Source organism: Rousettus aegyptiacus, unplaced genomic scaffold (assembly GCF_014176215.1).
Source record: "Rousettus aegyptiacus isolate mRouAeg1 unplaced genomic scaffold, mRouAeg1.p scaffold_m13_p_7, whole genome shotgun sequence".
Taxonomy (NCBI): Eukaryota; Metazoa; Chordata; class Mammalia; order Chiroptera; family Pteropodidae; genus Rousettus; species Rousettus aegyptiacus.
In genome coordinates, this window is record NW_023416310.1 from 89,751,065 (window position 1) to 89,769,828 (window position 18,764).

Consider the following 18,764-nt stretch of genomic DNA (forward strand, 5'->3'; position numbering starts at 1 on the left):
CCGCCGCTCACCCCTGGCTGTGCAGCCCAGTTCCTAACAGGCCGTGGACCAGTGCTGGTCCATGGCCCAGAGGTTGAGGACCCCTGATCTACATGATTTAAGCTATTTCTCACTCTTTTTTATTTGGTGGTGGAGGGGGGGGGGGCAAGTGCTTAGTATGTTGGTGAACGTTGAAGAAGCTGATGCTGCTGTACCCACACTCTGCACCCCTCATGGCGTTGACGACACCTAGGGCTCCCAGGCTCAAAGGCCCCAATGAGAAGCATGACGGGAACACTTCACTGGGTAGACAATTAAACCGTAGCTGGTCCTGCTGAGTAACCTTCCCATTGCATAACCTTCTTATCCATCCCAGTGGAGAACTTAAGAAAAGAGAATTGGTTCAGAGCTAAGACAGACACAGGCCCCGCTGGCTGGGAAGGTCCTTTCCAGGTAGGGAGAGCAAGACAGAGATACAGATGCAGATCTGGAACTGGAAAGGCTCGAAGGCACCCTGGCTGGGAAGGAGTGGTTTGTCCCCATGTCCTGGAGTGACCAAGAGTGTGACTGAGGGAGGGACAGGAACCTGGCACAGAGTAGGGTCCCAAGGATGGGCTCAGAGGCAGTGTGGCATTGGAAGAAGAGCACTGGACTCAGGATCGGGAGCTGCACGTTCAGTTCTCAGCCCTGCTCCTGACCAGCTCTGTGACATCGGCCAAGGAGGCCACCTCCCATTTCTGGACCTGTTTCCATCCCTGCTGAAGGACCCTTCCAGCCCCAAGATGCTAGAGTCTTCTGAACAAGACAAGGCTCTCCAGAAAGGACTTCCTGGGTGTCAGTTCGAAGCTGAACTGGCAGTGGGAGGGGCTGGGGAGAGCATCCCAGCTTAGTCTCTTCACATTGTTAAAAGAAGGGGGGTAGGAGCAGACCCCAACCAGAAAATAGCCCAAAGGCCCACTGTCTCAGGGGGCCAGAGACAGTTCTGTGGGTCCCCAAGGATCTCCCAGCTCCCAGGGCAGCTCCCCACCTAGCACCATATGAGGGGAGGGGAATAGGCCAGACTTTGGCCCAGGCCTCCCACCCCAGCCCGGCTGTTTCCTTTGGCCAAAATTCCCCCAGGGTCACTGTGCTTCATGAAGCCAGATTTCCTGGAAAAAGTAGGTCTTCCCTGTACATCTCACAATCACTGATCGGCCCCAGGACAGCCATGGCACTTGGGAGAGGAAGCGGAGACCTCTCTCAGGGCACCTCTATACTGTCTCCTCGAGGCCCCGCACACACAAAGACATGCCCGCCCCTGCCCTTCCATCTCATTCTCGTGCACCGAGATAGGACACCCTTTGGGACTGGGGCTTGCCACCATTTCGTATGACTGAATTAAAAACAAACCCAACCAAAAAAAATATAATATATATATACAAATTATATATATATATATATATATAACACAGTGCAACCCCAGGACCCAGGGTATAAACTCTGGCACCAAGAAAAAAAACCAAAATATTAAAATACTTTAGCTTTTTAGTATTGGGGAGGTTAACGGGGTCTCTAGGAGCCCTCAGCCACAGGTTGCTGGGGCAAAGCCATGGATGGCAATGTCACCAGCTCTGCCCAGTGTCTGCCAGGGGCCAAGGCTGGGTGGGCATGGGGACAACGTATATACATTGGAACATGTATACTGGCAGACTCCTGAACGCCTCAGTCTTTACCACAGGAAATACCACTCATGTCACATCCCGAGGTGAAAACATGGGGTGGGATTGAGGCCCATGTCTCTGGGTCCAAATGGCATGGCAGTGCCCAGGGCCCTGGAGGAAGCCTTGAGGACTGGGCGGACACCGTAGGAACCAGCGATTCTTCCCCCAGGAAGGGAAGGTGAGATGTGACGGTGTTAACTAGGATGGATGTGGAAGCTCAGAGTCCTCTCGAGGTGTGACCCTCATATCCAGCCCAGTGACTGACTCTAGGTACCCAGCTGACCTCTCTGAAGGGCCTGGCTCAAAACAGTCAGGGCGATGTCCAGTCTCTCCCCCTGGTTTGGCAAAAGGCCCAGCTGGGCTCCTCCCTTGCTGTCTGGAGGACAGGGAAAACACGGCAGCTAATACTGAGGAGATACCCTGCTGGGGCAGGGAGTGCTGGGGCGAAGGAGAGGGCGTGGTTGGTAGAACACAGTGAGGGACAGAAAGAGTCTCATGGACTCCTTCCTACCAAGAAGTGGCCTCCCCATGAAAGGCTGTGAACGGAATGGACCTCTGGTGGCTACGGAGGTCCTAGAGGCCACAGACCCAGCATCGGATGCTCTGAGGCGCTTGTGGACCTGCCTGGGCTCTTCTCCTGGCCCTGCCCGGGCCTCGGCAGAGTATTGCTCATAAGTGCTTGGCCAGCCCGGGCCCAGCTCCCCATTCTGCAGGTCAGTCTGGCTCAGCGTGCGGCGGGGCGTCCCCGCCATCACGAACATTCAGTCTGGCTGTGGCGGCCACGGCTACCTGGTGTTCTGGAGGTCCTCCCGCAGCCAGGTGGGCAGTGTCTGGCCCATCTTGTACAGCAGCTTGGAAAGCTCGATGTTGTGGTCCCGGTAATAGTCCTTCAGGAAGGCACGGGACTGTAACGGGAAGGAAAGCTCAGGCCTCGGTGACGCGCCGACTCAAGAGCGACCCCTCCTCTTTAAAACCACCATTCTGTCGGCACCGCCCCACATTCCCATCCGCCTCCTATCTAGTCGCAGTCTTCTTCAGAATGGTGGCCTCCAAAAGAAAACTCCTTTAGAGCAGGAGTACCGGAATATAGCACACAAGGTCAAAATTCTCGCGATAGAGAGACAAGAGAGAGAATTAATCAAAACCAGAGGCGAATGGGAAAAGGCAAAATAACGAGAGTCACAGTGAGCAGCCCTTGCTCTGTACCCTTGGTCCATTCTCTCCTACGAGAACGCCTCCCCCTTCCATGGCATAGGTCTAGAGGTACTGCCCCCTCCAGGCCCAACTCCAGAGGCCTCTCCCCTCCTTTGAGAAACCTCTTCCCTCCCAGCTTCAAGTGGCATCTCTTTATTCTGAATTCCCGTGGCACTTGTGTGCACCTCTCCTACTTTATGGAGCACTTCCTGTCTTGTATTCTACTGACTGGTGTGTATGGCTCGTTTCCCTCCTGGACGAGGAGCTCCTTGAAGGCAAAGAACATGTCTGACCCATTCGCAAAGCCCCACAGCATTCCGCCCTCAGCAGAAGGTAGTAAATATTCATTTGACTAAGTCAATTCTGACCCACCATATCCCAGCCCACATTTCCTCCTCTTTAAAACACCATCCAAAAAGTATCAAGGTCATTGACATGCTGGATATAAGGGAAAGGGGGGAGAAGGCTCCCTCCTGTATCCAGCTGCCTCAGGCAGTGTGTCCTCCACTTACATCCAAGTCCATCTCTGGGTATTTCCGGCCTTTGCTTTTGCCCAGACACTTGGTTTTTCCTCCTTCAAGCAGTTGGCACCAAAATCCTTTCTTTGGATCAAACCTGTGGAGGTGAGGAAAGCCTGTGATGGGAGCTGGCCTGGCTTCCCTCTGCCCCCCTGTAAGCCAATGTTCACAGACCCCAGGAATGGCGGAGCCTAGGAGACTATAGAATCCACTCCCCTGTGTACACTCAAACTCACAGATTGTGTGGGGATGATGTCTGCATCTCTTGGCCCACGTTTTGTCCCCGGGCTCCACTAAACCCGCCTGCCCCTTCTTTGCGGCAGAGGGCAGCTCACATGCTCTGAGCCTCCTCTCTCCTGGCTGGCAGCCCAGTTCCTGCAGCAACCCTCATGGTTTCAGGAAACCTCTTCCATTCTCCAGCTCCAGGGTGAGCAACATTTTTTTTTTTTTTTTTTTTTTACCCAAGAACCCAATAGTGGGGAGTAGTTCAGTAAAGTTCTTTTGTTTTTTTGATAAATTGTATTTTTATCAAGAAATGCAGTATCTGCAGTTGCTCTGAAGTGAGTTCATCACTGGAAAGTTTTGGTTTTTGGAGTAAGTTTCAGAAATGACAGAGCAGGACTGATTTCGTGAGCCTTCAAGAGCATCGTTGGGCAATGAGATCTGAAGGTGTCACAGGTAGAGAAGGGTTACTGGCATCAGAAGTCAGCCCCAGATCAGGAACCATTAGGAGATTCTTGGGCATGAGGACAGCAAAAAAACAAAATTCACATTTGGCAGGTGAGGGAAATAGGGGTTTCTGAATGGGCCACTGGGTAGGCGGAGATGATGATGATGACTCTAGCAGCTACCTTTATTAAGCATCAGTGCATGATGCCAGGCATTGAGCGACAAGCTCCACATGTATGCTTTCATTCAACACAGTGACCCTCGGGAGATAGGAGTTATTACCTTAACCCCCAACTTACAGATGAGGAAAACGAGACTTGAAGGAGTCAAGATATTTGTCTAAGCGAATACAGCTAAAGAAGTCATGGCTCTGGGCTCCTAACCCGGGCATTTCTGACGCCACAGCCCACACCCTCAGCTGCTGCTCCTTTCTGTCTCGAAGAAGTGAAGGACTGACTTCCCTTTCCCACCTTCAGCTTCCAAGAGAGTGAAAAGGGAACATTCTTGCTGCAAGACTTTCCCAAGAAGGCGACCAAGGAAGGTGGCCTTATTCTTCCTCCTCTTGAGAGCCCCTCATCCGCCGAGTGTGTCCCTTGTCTGTGACACACACCAGGAGACAGCCCTGAGCCCCTGCAACACAGGCTGGGACTTACTCTTCTGGGACGGCATTCTCAGGGCACTAGCACCGGGTCCCAAGGGACTGGGATCATTAGCCGTTGACAATATTTGTGGTTTCCTTTTTATGAGACTATATTTAAGTTATAAGCTCATGCTAAGAAATCCTTGTGGAAGTTCGGGCTGTTCATTATTGGTCTAAAACACTCTGAAAGTGTTGAGCCCAGAAGGGAAAGAACATTCCACGGGTGGAACTGACCAGAGTAGAACAGATCAGTCACCTCCTTTTTTCTTGAGTTGATACCTTTACAAATATGACTCGAGTCATATTAATATTATCTTTTCTGCTAAACTGCCATCAGGGACATGCATACTTTATCACACTAGCTGACGCTAATTAACCTGTGTCTCTCCCATAACCATTCAAGCCTTTGGCCTTCTGGCCCAGGTACCTGCTCGGGAAACCCCTCTGGTGAAAGGCCAAAGCAACACTCACGCCAGGGTTTTGTGGTAGTCAATGGTGTTGGTCACCCCAAGGAACTTTTGCACTGTGTCCATCACTTTGGCAGGTTCTGTTCGTAGCAGTTTGCCATCCAAGACCAGAATCTACAAAAAAAAAAAGAAAGAAAGAAAGAAAAGAAAAGAGAGAAGGGTGATCTGAACCCATGTTCACTCCAGCGGCCCCCAGGTTCTGAGTCAGCAACCATGGTTACAAACTGGAATCTGCTTCTTCCTCCTCCACGTTCTAATGGCAAATGTCCTCAAACCTCAGTCCTCTGCAGTCTAACTCCCTGCTCTCTGCCAGCTTCCCCTGACTGATGTCATCCTTTCCCAGAGTTTAAGCTATTACCAAACCCTGCCTACTTCTCCTATCTCTACAATATCCCTCTCTGGCCTCTCCCCAAGCTTCCAGCCCACATGTCACTCCACTGCCTAAATCCTCTAAGTCTTCCTAAAACTCCTGGTGTGGTCTGGCCCCGCCTACCTCGCCAATCAGGCTCTCCCTCCACCACTACCCACAATCTCCCCTCCCAAAAACCGACCCCAGAGTTTTCTGGGTCTCCTTAGGGATATAGCGCCTATTGTGATGGGATAAAGGCTTGGGGAATTCTCATACATCAACCCTGGGATAAAAAGATCAAAACCTTTGAAGACCACAAAGGTCTAACTAGCCATTGATGGCATTCCCGGCCCTACGACTGGTGAAAGAGATTTTGAGACTCCGCTAACTACAGCAAGCCAGTACTATGATCGCCCTCCCAAGGGTCAAGGACGGGCAGCTACCTGGTTGGCGTGAAAGGCGCTGAGCCAGCGCTCTATGTGGGTGGCATACCAGCCGGGGACCAGGCAGCGGTTCTGCAGGGCACGCAGCTTCACGGAGGCATCGGAGCCAGCTGTGATCACCTCGTGGAAAGTGTACTTCAAGGCCACTGGGTCATCGTGGGCTCGCTGGTGCTGTGGGCAAGGGGAGAGGGTCTGCGGGTCGCTCCGAGGTGCGACAGCAGCCACGAGGTGGCCAGAAGACCCTGGGCTAGAATCAGGAATCCTGGGTCCCAACTCCTGGCTCCGTCTCACATCGCCGTCTAATCTCGGGGAAGTCACTGACCCCTCTGAGCCCAGTATCCTCATCTCTGCACGATGCGAGTTGGACTAGATCAGAGTTTCCAAATGTCGGTCATCTGTACACCATCTGTGATCTCTGCGACACCCGCGAACCGCCTGCACGTGTCAACGCCAGCACTTTTCTTTACGTTGACCCATCTTTCTTATTCACAGAGATTTATTTCAAAATAAAACTACCGTCTTCATAAATGGAAAGCTGGAACCGCTGTCATATATAGAAGGTAATTGTTCCCAAATGCCAGCCAGGTACAAACGTCTCCTACAGGCCCTGAGCCTGTAGCTTGTACTCTCTCTGTCGAAAAGAGCTTAGCGGTGTTAGAAAGGACTTAAGTGCTATTTGCGCCAAATTAAGAGTTTCTCCTTAATAGAAATCAGGAGTTATAGACTGAATGTTTGTCCCCTCCTCCAAATTCATATGTTGAAGCCCTAACCCCCGAAATGACATTCGAGATGGGGTCTTTGAGAGGTAATGGGGTCATGAGGGTGGGATCGACATCTTTGTCAGAAGAGACACAAGAGAGCACACTCCCTCTCTCCCTCTCTGCTGCGTGAAGACGCAGTGAGAAGGCGATTGTCTGAAAACCTGGACGAGCGCTCTCACCAGGAACCGTATGGGTCGTACCTTGACTTTGAACTTCTAGCATCCAGAACTGTGAGAAATGTCTGTTGTTTAAGTCACCCAGTCTATGATATTTGTTATGGCAGCCTGAGCAGACTAAGACAGGATTGGTAAAGAACTAGAAAGGAGAAAACACCAATTCGAAACACCTAAAACAATGCCACAGGCTGTGGACATCTGCAGAATTCCCACGGTCCAGAGATCAGGAGCCTGCTGACCAGGGGTAAGGCTCATTAGCCCCCATGCTCCCACTAAGGCTCACCTACGGCTCAGGAAGGGGAAAGGTTTGGGGACTAGAGAGCAAAGAGGGTCTGTACCCTGTCCCATGCTAGTACTGTGGACACAATGAGGCCCCCAGAGGAAATAGCCACCTGAAGCACCCAGGTGAACAGGCTCGGAGGATGACAGGGAGCAGCCGAAAGTGGCCTGAGGAGGCCTTCTTGGACCGGCTTGTAGACACCCTTGCATGTGGCAGGCAGAGGAGGAAACCCCAGAAGAGGCCTGAGCAGAAGCTTCCCTGTAAGCCCAGAGGAATGGTGCTCAGAAGAAATTAAGTCAGGTCATCAAAATTAAAGAAAGCTCTAGTTCTTACATAATCAAGTAAGGACTAGGAGTCGTACTCTCTCTGGCATGGATGCAGTCCAGGTAACTTCCTTATCTGATCAGGCATTTGCATCCTCCACTAAGGATGGCGGGTCCTGTGTCTTGTCCTTCTCTGAATTCCTACTGCCACCCCACCCAGTGCCACAGTCAGTATCAGGACAGATCACTGTTCACCAAATCTATGCTTTGTCAAAGTGAAACTAGCCTCCACCACTTATTGGTGTCGGAAAGAGGCTGGGCCCCAGACAAAGCTAGGAGGGTGAGCAAGTAGCTGTTAGCTAGGATTAACCATGGAGTTCTGCCTGTCTCTTCCATCAGGTTAAAAGGAGCTGGATCTCTATTCTGACCCACCACTACATCTTGGGGGCGGGCACATAATAGGTGTTCAGCAGATATTTGTTGAATGAATGAATGAATGAATGAGTAGCTGAATGGCAGACAGGGCCCCACGCCCCCACCCAGAGCCCTGCCCAGCCCAGCTCACCTGGTACCAGGAATAGGCCCGGTCTGCAGGGTTGATGAGGATGGTCAGGACCTTGGCCTTCGGCAGCAGGGAGGCCGCCCGCCGGGGTGCCACTTCTGAGTCAAAGTAGTTGGCGCTTTTCTCAAAGTAGAAGTCGGAGGTGGTGTTGGAGGGGATGGGGAAGAACTCCATGTACCTGCAGGAAGCCCAGAGAGGGGGCTCACACGCAAGACTCGCGAGGAAGGGCTTGACGGATGCGGCACGAGAGGGCGAGGGCTGGCGGGGGCAGAGCTTCCAAGAGCGAGCAAGGCAGACTGTTTGTTCCCAGCCAAACAAGGACTCGTTTCTGGCAGTGATTCCAGAAAAATGGCCTCTTGGCAGTGTCCCTTTTCGGAATTCATCCCTTTTCAGGGAGAACACATGGGGTCAGGAGGAGCTAAAGACTTATGGTTCGCGGGGCATGGGAAGGGGGTTGTGTCTTTCCATACTAAAAGGATGTGTTCCAGGAGTGAAACCGATGGGGCCCTAACTCTCGCTGCCTCCAGGGGGCGATCTGGGACTCAGAGTGGCCTGACAGCTTTCCAGCTGAACCTCCCACATTTGACTGCCAGTGACCAGCCACCCCAGTCCTTTGGGACCACCTCTAGGTTGAAGACCCCTCAGAAGACTCTCCGGACACCTACTTATACAAAATAGAGGTATAACTTCGGGGGTTCGTGAGAACAAAAGCCCACGTGGCCCACCCCAGTTAAAGCTTAGAATCCCTATTCTATCTTGTGAGATAGGGGTTCTCCAGGGTGGCCCCAGGGATCCCTTTATCAGTGCCATGTGGGGGCTTGTGAGATGCCTGCACCCACCCTACACCCACCTACAGAATTAAAATCTTGGGGATGGGACTGAGGAATTGCTCGCTCGCTCTCTCTCTCTCTCTCTTTCTTTTCTCTCTCATCTTTCTGAATTTTCTTTATAAAATACATCTGTCTGTACATAATCCATTGTAATACCCAAATCAAGAAAGCTCTGAAAACAGAAGCTTTTTCCGTAAGTTTGTAGCAAAGCCACTTGGCAACAAAACCTGACTTATTAATCTTACTTAGTGTAAATATGTACGTACTTTGCTGCAGACATACTGATGCATTTGCTAACGGGGTGCTGCCCCAGACCCTGCTGGAGGGTGTTGCTAAATATGTGGTGTCACAGCACATTATCTCTCTGCGATCTGAAAAATGCTGACTTCCCATAATACGTCTGCTACGATGGGGTTTAAATAAGAGGTTATGAACATATCAGAGCTACATACAGAAAGAAGGGGAGGGAGGAAGGTTCGTAGTTGGACATCAGACAGAGAGCAATAGACAGACAAAAGAGAAAAAAAATACACACAGAAAAATGCTCCCCCAAAACAGAAGACTCTCCGTAATTTCTCCACCCAGATAAACCACTGACATAAGGATAATAAACAAAAGTAATACATATATAAGGTTAGAAAAGATAAATAGTAGAGAAAGATGCAGATTGAAAAATCTGAGCATAAAACCATCCCCACTCAGGCCCCAGACCCTGAGGTAACCTCTGGTGACAGGTTCTGGTGGAAGCTACATTGTCAACCACCTCTCCGGATGACTCCCTGAAGGCTAGCAAGCCGCCTCTGAAGGGCCCATGAGGATATCCCCTGTCCCATGGTCAGCCAAACACAATGAGAAGGACCAGCTCTTAGGTCAGAACACTTGGATTTTAGCCCCTGCTCTGTCCCCAGCTCTTGGGACCTCAGGTGAGTCCCTGCCCTCCTCTGGGACTCAGAATGTTTCCGTGCAAGCAAGGAGGGGCTGGACTCTGACTTCCAGCAGCCTCTGACCTCGGGCAATAATAATACAAGGGTCCAAAGGGCGTCCTCATCAAGTGTCCCATCTGTGACAAGGCTCCAGAACCATTACGCCAGGGTCATCACGCTTTGTCCTTGTTTACAGGAACTTTAGCTGAGTGTGAACAAGCACCAGCTGCTTCCTGCTGTGGCCGCGGCAGGCCTCCTCCTGAGCAGACTCCACGACAGGCTTCCTGTCCCGCTATGGACAGAAAGGCCCACTCACCAGTCGATGCCTTTGTGATAGTTGTGGCCGTTAAAAAACTGGATCTCCTCAAAGGTCTCTGAGCTGGGGTAGTTGCTGCTGAGGTCCGGGTGCATGCCCAGGAACAGGTAGAGGGCTGTGGTGCCTGCGGGGACAGAAGGCGGCTCAGACCGGGGCCCAGCCCCCAACACCGAAATGGAGTCTGAAATCCTGGGTGCTAGTCCTAGGTCTCCATTTCTCACTGCGAGATCCTGGAGAAGTCCTTTCCCTTCTCTGGGGCTTAGTTTCCACATTGACGCAATAAAGGAACTATACTAAACTCGAGGTGGCAAATGCATGGCTTGGACGTGAGCACCCCAACGCCTGTACCCACTGCAGACATCACGGATCCATCGCAGCATCCTTCAACACTAAACAAGGACTTGGCCTCAGAATCCTTCGCACCGCTGTTCTCCAGCTGCCACATCCATCCGATTACGTCTCCTCAGAACCCTAGACCTAGATAAGTTTCTGCTGGGTCCTTCCAGCTCTGGGCCTCTGTCCTCTCTGACACTCGGGAGGAGCTCAGAGAAAAGGGAGCTCCAGATCCTCGTCTGTTGATGTGAAACTCTTGCAAGCCTAAGAGATCTGCCTCTTTGGAGTGCGCATCCCTCCCCTATTTGACAGCACAGGACCTACGCCCTCCTCCTTCAGAGAGCTCACGCCTTCCTTGCGTGTGAGTCTACAGTTAATGCGCTACAATGAGAGGCCTGGCAGAGAAGGAGACGATCGAGTTTGGTTATTAAGAATGTAAGTTTTGCAGTCACAGTGACCAGGGTTCGAGACCTGGATCTGCCATTTCCTAACTAAATATGTTAAAGGAGGTCATTTACCTTCTCTAGGCCTCATTTCCTCCCCTGTAGAATGGGAGTTCTCATTCATGCCTTGCGGAGTGTGGATGGCAGATACTTAGCAACTGTGCCAGCACGTCTCCTGTCTGCAGCTCTGGCAGACAGGACCAACTGGTCGCAGTTCTCTTCTGAATCGTTCTGCCTGGCACTGTTCAAACTTGCAGAGCGGCTGACCTGGACTTCTCTCCCTAAACTCGGAGACCCCCAGGAGGGCACAGGGAGAGCTCCCTTCAGCTCTGGTTCAGGACAGATCGAAGAATTCCATGCCCACCCTCCACTTAGTTCCCACCTCCACACTGAGAGGCAATTCATGTCCACCCCGAATTCACTCCTACTTCCTGGAAAGAGGGAGCAGATTATTTGGGAGTGGGACCAGGGCACAGTGGTTCCCAGAATTCTGTGGCTGAGACAGTAGGTGGTAGGGAAGGCTGGTCAAGAGGGGAGAGACCTGCCTGTTTTCTGGGGGCCAATGATGAGGAGCTTCGGGAAGCGGTCACACGTCTTCTCCTTGGACCAGATGTCTTTGTGGCGTTTGTCTTCGCAGGGGTCCTAAAACAACAGTGGAAGGGATGGATGTTAGGGGGGCCGGAGAACCCAGTGGATGAACTCCCATTGCACATGGATATGTGGCTCCCACCGCCCTGCCTGGAAGGCTTTACTACATGTACCCTTGTCACATCCCTGCCTCGGGACACTGGGCTGCTTGGGTACTATCTGGTCTCTGTCATAACTACTCAACTCTGCTGTTGTAGCCTGAAAGCAGTCACGTACAAGGCTGTACATACAAGATTGAGCATAGCTGGGTTTCAATAGAACTTTATTTATAAAAACAGACTACAGGCCACGAGCCATGGTTTGTCGACCTCTGGTTTGAACTATGAGACTTGCCATCAATTCCAGTTCCTGCTTCCAGTTTCTGACAGCTCGAGTGGTAAACTTTCCTAAGAACTGTCCCCCCAAACCCTACCATCAGCCCCCTTTCCCATGGCTCAAGGCCTACTGGCGTGAGAAGGGCATAAAGACTCTCTGAGAGTGACCAGGCCAGCTGCTTTCTACACTTCATCTACACCCTGTTCACTTACAGTTTGTACTGAGGTTTTCTTCAGAGGCTGTGTATGAGAGTGCATGCCCACAGGTCAGTGTGGGAGGTGTGTACACATGTGCACACGAGAACGAGTGTGCCCACACGAGTGAGCAAGTGTGCACCTGAGTTTCCGCCTGAGAGAGGCTCTGAGGCTGTGAGTGCTGAGCCCTTGAGCCCACGGTTGGAGCACATTCCTGTGAGTGGGGGGCATTCCATCCCTGCGACAAGGCCGCTAGGCCCCGACCCCCTCACCCACCTGCCAGAGTGGGTCCTTCTCTTCAGAGAAAATCTGGAAGTACTTCTGGGCCAGCTGCACAGGGGGCAGTGTCTGCAGCCGGAGGCTGGTCCAGGAATGCAGGAAGCGCACCAGGTGCTTGAAGGTGTACAGGCCCAGGCGGTCGTTCCCGTAGTTGGACAGGTGCGTCATGAAGATACTGATCTGCTCCAGGGTAGGGAGGTGGGAAGCAGGGGCTGGTCAGCTTCTGAGCCACCTTCACCCCACTTCTGACCCTTTGGTGTTCCTTTGGCTTGCTGGGCCACTCAGTAACCAGTCTCAGTGTCACCAGGGCCACCAAAAAATTCTCTGTGTGACCTTAGGCCGGGCACAGCTAGGTGGATACAGGTCTGACGAACCACCAACTGGAACAGCTTTGAAGTGGGAAGCAGACCTACTCAGTTATTTGGGTGCTCTGTTGTACGTTTTTGCGGGGCAGGCGGGTGCATGGAAGATAAGGAGTACTCAGTTATCCCATAAAGCTAAATAACACCACAACCTGCTATCGGTTTTATATCATCAAGATATTATTAAAACATGAATGTCTCCATTTTACAGATAAGGAAAGTTGCAGAAAGCTCAGGTGAATAGTTTAAATATACATAGTTTAAGACGTTAATAGTTTACTATGTATATTAATATATATTCATACATACATAAAGACTAGAAAGAGAACATGGACAAAAATGCTAACATTATTGTACTGAAGTTCAAGATTATGAAAAGGGAAAAAAGACAGCTCGGACAGCTCCACCCAGGGTCACGCAGCAGAGCAAGAACGGCCAGGGCTGGAGCATGGGTCTCCCGATTCCCGGCCCTCACACCTGCTCTTACCCATTCGCTCCCAAGCCCAGGGAGGCCTGCCCTGCCTCCTCACCGCCCCCCCTCCACCCCCCGTGAGGGCTGTGGAGCACTCACAGGATTGAGGAGCACGGTGAGGAAGAGCTCGCCCCCGTTGATGATCTTGTCCAGCTCGCTGGAGCCACCAGGGTACTCGTTATAGAAGATGGTGTGCGTGAAGAGGCCGCAGGTCTGCCGCGGGAGGACCTGGGGGTAGGGGAGAGAGAAGCCATGACGTCTCCAGACATGGCTGGTGGTGAAAAGACCCTTCCTCACAATGGCCCGGTGTCTGAGCGGGAAGGCAGCCTCCTGTGTGACCACACAGCCCCCGATGAGTGTCTTCTCCCGCAAAGACTTTCTACAGCCTAAGACATTCCCCCAGGCAAGCCCACTGGCCCTGGCTATTTTACAAAACTTCATTGCTATTCTCTGTATGAGATGAGCAGACCCAAAAGTAGCAGAGGTGGGCGAGTGAGAATGTTTCCGGAGACTCAGGCTGTGCCCAGCGAGGGTCCTGACCGTTTCTAGAGCAGCTCCCTCAGCCACACTCTGCAACTCCTCTTGCGGCATGAGAACCTGCCTGGTGGCATTCTTGGTCATGCACTGGTTTAACTGCTAATTATCTGTCTCCCCTCAGGGGGCTTCCAGAGAGCAGAGAACTTGCCTGCCTTGTCACCGCCTCATCCTGCAGTTAATACGAGTGCCTGGTACTGAGAAATTTGGTAGGTGGGTGGGTGGATGGGTAGATGGATGAATCGATCGATAGATGGATAGATGCATGCATGCATGGATGAATAAACCTGGCCTTCCAACAGCTGCCCCATCTAGACTCACAACTGACCCTTCCACTGGGTAAAGCCAAAAAACCCTGGTATTGTCTCCGACTCATCTCTCTCTCTCCCACACCCTATATCCACCTTATCAGCAGATCCTGCTGGCTCTAACATCTAAATAATACCAGAATCTGGTCACGTCCCAACATTGCACCCTGGTCCAAGTCACAACCATCTCTTGTCTGGAACATTGCAGTTGGTTCCTAATTGGTCTCCTGCTTCTCACTTTGTCTCCAACAGTCTCTGCTCCATACAGCAGCCAGAAAGATGAAAATCCTTTTAAAATATGACTCAGATGCTAATAGTAGTCCATTCAAAACCTTCCCATTTCAGACTAAAAGCTAAAGTGCATCCAATGGCCTTATGCGGCCATCACCCCTCTGATCCCATCTCTTACCATTTCCCCCTAACTTGCTCCCCTTTAGCCATACTGGCCTCCTACTCTGTCCTCAATCACATCCCACCCAGGCCCGCCTCAGGGCCTGTGCGCCTGTTGCTTTCTCTATCTCCAATGCTCTTCCCCCTGCAGCAGCATGACTCACTCCCAGGAAAGCCCTGCGTAACCACCTTATTTAAACTAGCTTCTCCTCTCCCCTGGCATTCCCTGCCTTCCTGCTCTGCTTGCTTTTTCTCCATAGCACTTATTGCCACCTGACCATGATACCCTTTACATATTTATAAACACACTGTCTGTCTCCTGGTACAAAACAGTCAGGTTTACAAGGTCAGGGACTTTTGTTGGGTTTGTGCACTTCCGTATCCCCAGTACCTAGAAAAGGGACAGGCGCAAAGTAGAAGCTCATGAAAAAGTTTTAAATGAGCACACAAATGAACAAGACAGAGGCCGGTCCCAAAGCCTCACTAGAGGCCCCTGTAAAGAATGTTCATCCCCTGGCCCCCTAACACAAAAGCTAAGGTTAGGAGCTCATAAAAGGAACAGACTGGCAACTCACCTTCCCTGGAACAGAGAGCCTCAGATGCCAGAGGGGGTGGCAGAAACTTGCCTGAAACCCCTAACCAGCTCACCGAAGCCACGCTTCCCAGGGCGGCATGTGCACAGGCAGCTCCAGGCTGCTGGGGGCCCACTCACCATGATGCCGTTGTGGATGAAGCCGCGGCGGTAGCGGGCCGGCTTCAGGTGGGGGTACTCCTCCGTGCTGGTCACGCGGATGTTCCACACCTGCTTCCAGGCCTCGTACAGCTGCACGTGCACAGGGTACACGCCCGAGTGGTGGGGCGCCACCGCGTACCCCATGTCTGTGGGAATGCCGTGCTCCTGGGGAGAGGAGGGCCGGGGCAGGGTGAGCATGGGGTTCCTCCCCTGCTGGGCCTGACTGCCCCTTTGCAGAACAGGAGAGAGAAATCAGCGGCTAGAAGGGCGGGGCGGTGGGTCCAAGCCTTCGTGGAACAGATGGGGAAGCTGAGGCCGGGAGGAAGGGGCAGGTGCCCAATGTCCGAGTGAGGGACTGGCTGAGCTAGGACTCTAACTCTTGGCCCAGCGTCATGCCCTCTAGCACCCAGGAGTGAGGAACAAGACAGGGCTTTTCCTACTTTTTTTGGGCCTTGAATTGGCTGGCGGTCTGAGGCCGAGCCAGTGCCGGGCCTTACTCTCTCCAGGCTCAGACCTCCTCCAGTTTTCCCGAGCCTCCCATTCGAGCCTGAAGAGAAAAGCTTGGGCTCAGGAAGCAAACAGGTCCAGGTTTAAGTTCTGGCCGGGCTCTCATGAGCTGGAGTGGCCTCCCTGAGCTTCCGTGTCTTATCTAAAAGAGAGGCTGTTGACACCTGCCTCTTGGGGGTCTCCGCGAGGATTCTATGTAAGTGGCTACCAAGATGTTAATGAAAAGCTGTCAGACTGAACTGTGAAAGCACCAGAGGCCCACAGTCTGACTCCCAGCCCAGCCCCGAGCCCGCCCGGCTCTGCCCCATAGGCGATCTTACTCACGACAGCGAACTTCTTGTTCAGGGCCATCTGCTCGGCCAGCACAGACTGGTTGTGGAAAAGGTGGGGCTGCATGTGGCTCCACATGTGGGGGAACCACCAGAACTCTTTTACGTATGACAGCAGCAGGTCGTCCCCAGCATCCTCAGCATCAGTACCTGCAGCCCGAGCACAGGCAGCTCAGCCCAGCCCACCCACCATGAGGTCCTCCATCCTGGGCTGGTGCATGGTGATGGGTGCACACGGCCATGGCCCCCCCAAGAGCTGCTCGGAACAGTTGCCTGAGCTATAGCACAGGAGCAGACAGAGCCCCAGACCAGGCCCTGGATTCCAGTCTAGAGTATGGCTTTTATGCAATTAGTGACCTTGGTTGAGTCCTTCTCCTTTCTTTGCAATGCAAGGTTCACAAGCAATGATGTCAAGCATTTCTTCCAGCTCTGACATACTCTGATCCTATTCCTATTTTTGAGTGGGTCATTCATCTTTTACTTATTGATTTATAGAAGCTCTTTGTACATATGCAGGGTGTTTAAGTCTCTGTCTCATGTGTATTTCTACAACTACTTCTGATAAGCTAAAGGTTGAGAATATCAGAAATGCAGGGCGGCAACCCAGTATCGCTCTGATGGCTTTGGGGCGAGGTTGTACACTGTTCCCCCAGAACTGCAGACTAATAGGATTCTGCCTGGCCCAAGCAGAAGGCAGCTAGAGGAAATGCTCATGGCAGGGGCGTTCCCTCTGGCCCAGTCCCCGGTCCCCGAGGGCAGCATGTGCGGAAAGTGAGAGAGCCCAAAACAGGAGGGAAGGCATGACGCCGGCAGCCCGCAGCCCTCAACCTCAACCCTTAGGACTTGAAAATAAGCTCATAATGGTGGTCACCTCTGGGGCTGGTAAAATTATACGACATCGCCACTTTCGATGCTATGTATTTCTGTAACTTCTTAAAATTCAATTACGTTTTTAAGCAAAAATAGTACAAATAATTTTAAGAGGTAAGGATGAGAGAGCGATAAGCAAGTGAAGATGCCTCCTTAGGACGACACAGCCCACAGGCCAGGGAGGCACACGTGGGAGCTGTCATCATGCCGCTGCGGTCCTCAAATGGCCTTCACCTGGGGCTGTCTGCTCTGAGGGCTGCTGGCCCAGGGCAGCCTCAGGGGTCGAATGTGCCCCTAATGTGGCCTGTCAGCCCACCTGCTGCCCCTAGGGCACAGTGCTCTGGGGGTCTGGATGGGAGGGCCCCTGGAGGTTACTAGTGGGGGCAAAGCCAGGTCCACTTACCTGTGTGGAAGAATTTCCCTGAGTAGCCCAGGTTGAAGGTAAAGTTTGGGATGTGTGTGCGTAGTTCATTCTGTGTGTCAAACAGGGCCTAGGACGGGCAGAGGAGGAAGAAAGGGGTGAGGGAAAGCCAGGACTCCGGCCCCCCGACCCTGAGGCCCAGGAGCGTCCTGCTACCACGGGACCAGCCACGAAGTTTGCAGGGCCCAGTGAAAAACGTGGGCCCTTGCTCAAAAACTAAAAATGTCAAGAAGGCAACAGCAGAGTATCAAACCTCATGTGGTCTGTTCTGAGTGTAGAGCCCTGGGTGACCACACAGGCCCCACACCCACGAAGCCAGGACTGTGCAGCCACCTCCACTGGGCCTCTGGTGAAAGAAGTCCCAGACTCTAGCCTGGCTACGTGTCCCCGAGAAGGCTTCGTAACTGCTCTAGGCCTCAGTTTCCCCAAATTTAAAATAGAGATATTAACGTCTCTCTCGGGGCTCTTGAGAGAATGAAATAAGATATGACGTGTTGACCTGCCCGACACTTGGTAAGTGATGAAAAATGGTGGCATCATGTGTCTGTGGTCACCGCCACTGTGGAACTCACGTTTTGCCTGTCAAATGTGGAGGACTTCTCCTCATAGGTGAATGTGAGGCTGATGTCAAAGGACCAAATACGTACTGGGCGCCCAGCAATGTGATGTTCCCATGCATGGCACACCCAGTGCTTTGCAAGTCAATGAAGGGATGTTGACACTTGTGAAACAAACGTACACTTGTACTCTGGGGTCAAGACTCAAAAACATCCCTGCATGATGCATAAGGCTGCTGAGAGACCTGCTTTGCACGCTCCAAGTCCTGGCACTCCTGGGGCCACCATCAGCAGCTTACCAAGGCCACACACTGACATGCTCTAGCTTTGCGGCCTTGGGCAAGTTACTTTAGCTCTCTGAGCCTCACTGCCCTGCTCTGTAAGATGGGACCTACGACAACGCCCATCTCACAGGGCTGCTGTAAGGATCGGATGAGGCAACGCGCAGGAAGGGCTGAGCACGGCCCCCGCCAAGCCCTGAACAAGCAGCTGCTGTTGGTGTTATTTAAATTGCATTGTACAGCCAGTACTGTACCAGCTAATGAGGCGACATTCGTGTCTCTGAAAGAAAGGCTCAGTTGTAGCCTGTGCTTGGGATTAAAGAAAAAAAAAAAAGTTCTGCCCTTTTTGACTCACAAGGACATTTAAGGCAAACGGGACCCTCGCTGGTGAAGCACTCTGCGGTCTGCACTGAGCTGAGCGCATGGCAGAGGGCGTCTCTAGTAGTATTCTACAGAAATGGCTCTAAACTGCTAGCATTCCTCTCACTCTAACAATGGGGGAAGTAAGAACCAGGAAGGGAAACCCCAGGATTCATGGGGCACAGTGAGCCAGGCAGCCTGGTTTCTTCATGGGGTCGACACTCTGAACAGGCACCAAAGACCTAGGTTAGAGCAGCAGAGAGCAAGGCTGGGCCACCAGATGTCAGTCCTAAGTGAACGCTCAGGAGGTAGCACTATGTGTAAAGCAGATCAAAGAAACACTCACTGCGCGGTCCCA

General features: G+C 52.2%; 1 protein-coding gene across 4 annotated transcripts in view; it reads right to left on the bottom strand.

Moving 5' to 3' along the window:
• Window positions 1–1,485: 1,485 nt before the first annotated feature.
• The window catches only part of NDST1 (N-deacetylase and N-sulfotransferase 1), a 53,484-nt gene continuing 36,205 nt past the window's right edge, over window positions 1,486–18,764 (bottom strand). For all 4 annotated transcript variants that reach the window (XM_016118715.2, XM_016118712.2, XM_036224109.1 and 1 more), the window contains 12 exons: window positions 17,191–17,278; window positions 15,913–16,067; window positions 15,061–15,246; window positions 13,216–13,344; window positions 12,280–12,462; window positions 11,392–11,488; window positions 10,071–10,194; window positions 8,005–8,179; window positions 5,960–6,130; window positions 5,172–5,281; window positions 3,386–3,488; window positions 1,486–2,584 (listed from right to left, as the gene is read on the bottom strand). In XM_016118715.2, coding sequence (XP_015974201.1) covers window positions 2,465–2,584; window positions 3,386–3,488; window positions 5,172–5,281; window positions 5,960–6,130; window positions 8,005–8,179; window positions 10,071–10,194; window positions 11,392–11,488; window positions 12,280–12,462; window positions 13,216–13,344; window positions 15,061–15,246; window positions 15,913–16,067; window positions 17,191–17,278 — 1,641 coding nt within the window. In that variant the 3' untranslated portion in view covers window positions 1,486–2,464. The remainder of the gene's footprint in view (window positions 2,585–3,385; window positions 3,489–5,171; window positions 5,282–5,959; window positions 6,131–8,004; window positions 8,180–10,070; window positions 10,195–11,391; window positions 11,489–12,279; window positions 12,463–13,215; window positions 13,345–15,060; window positions 15,247–15,912; window positions 16,068–17,190; window positions 17,279–18,764) is intronic.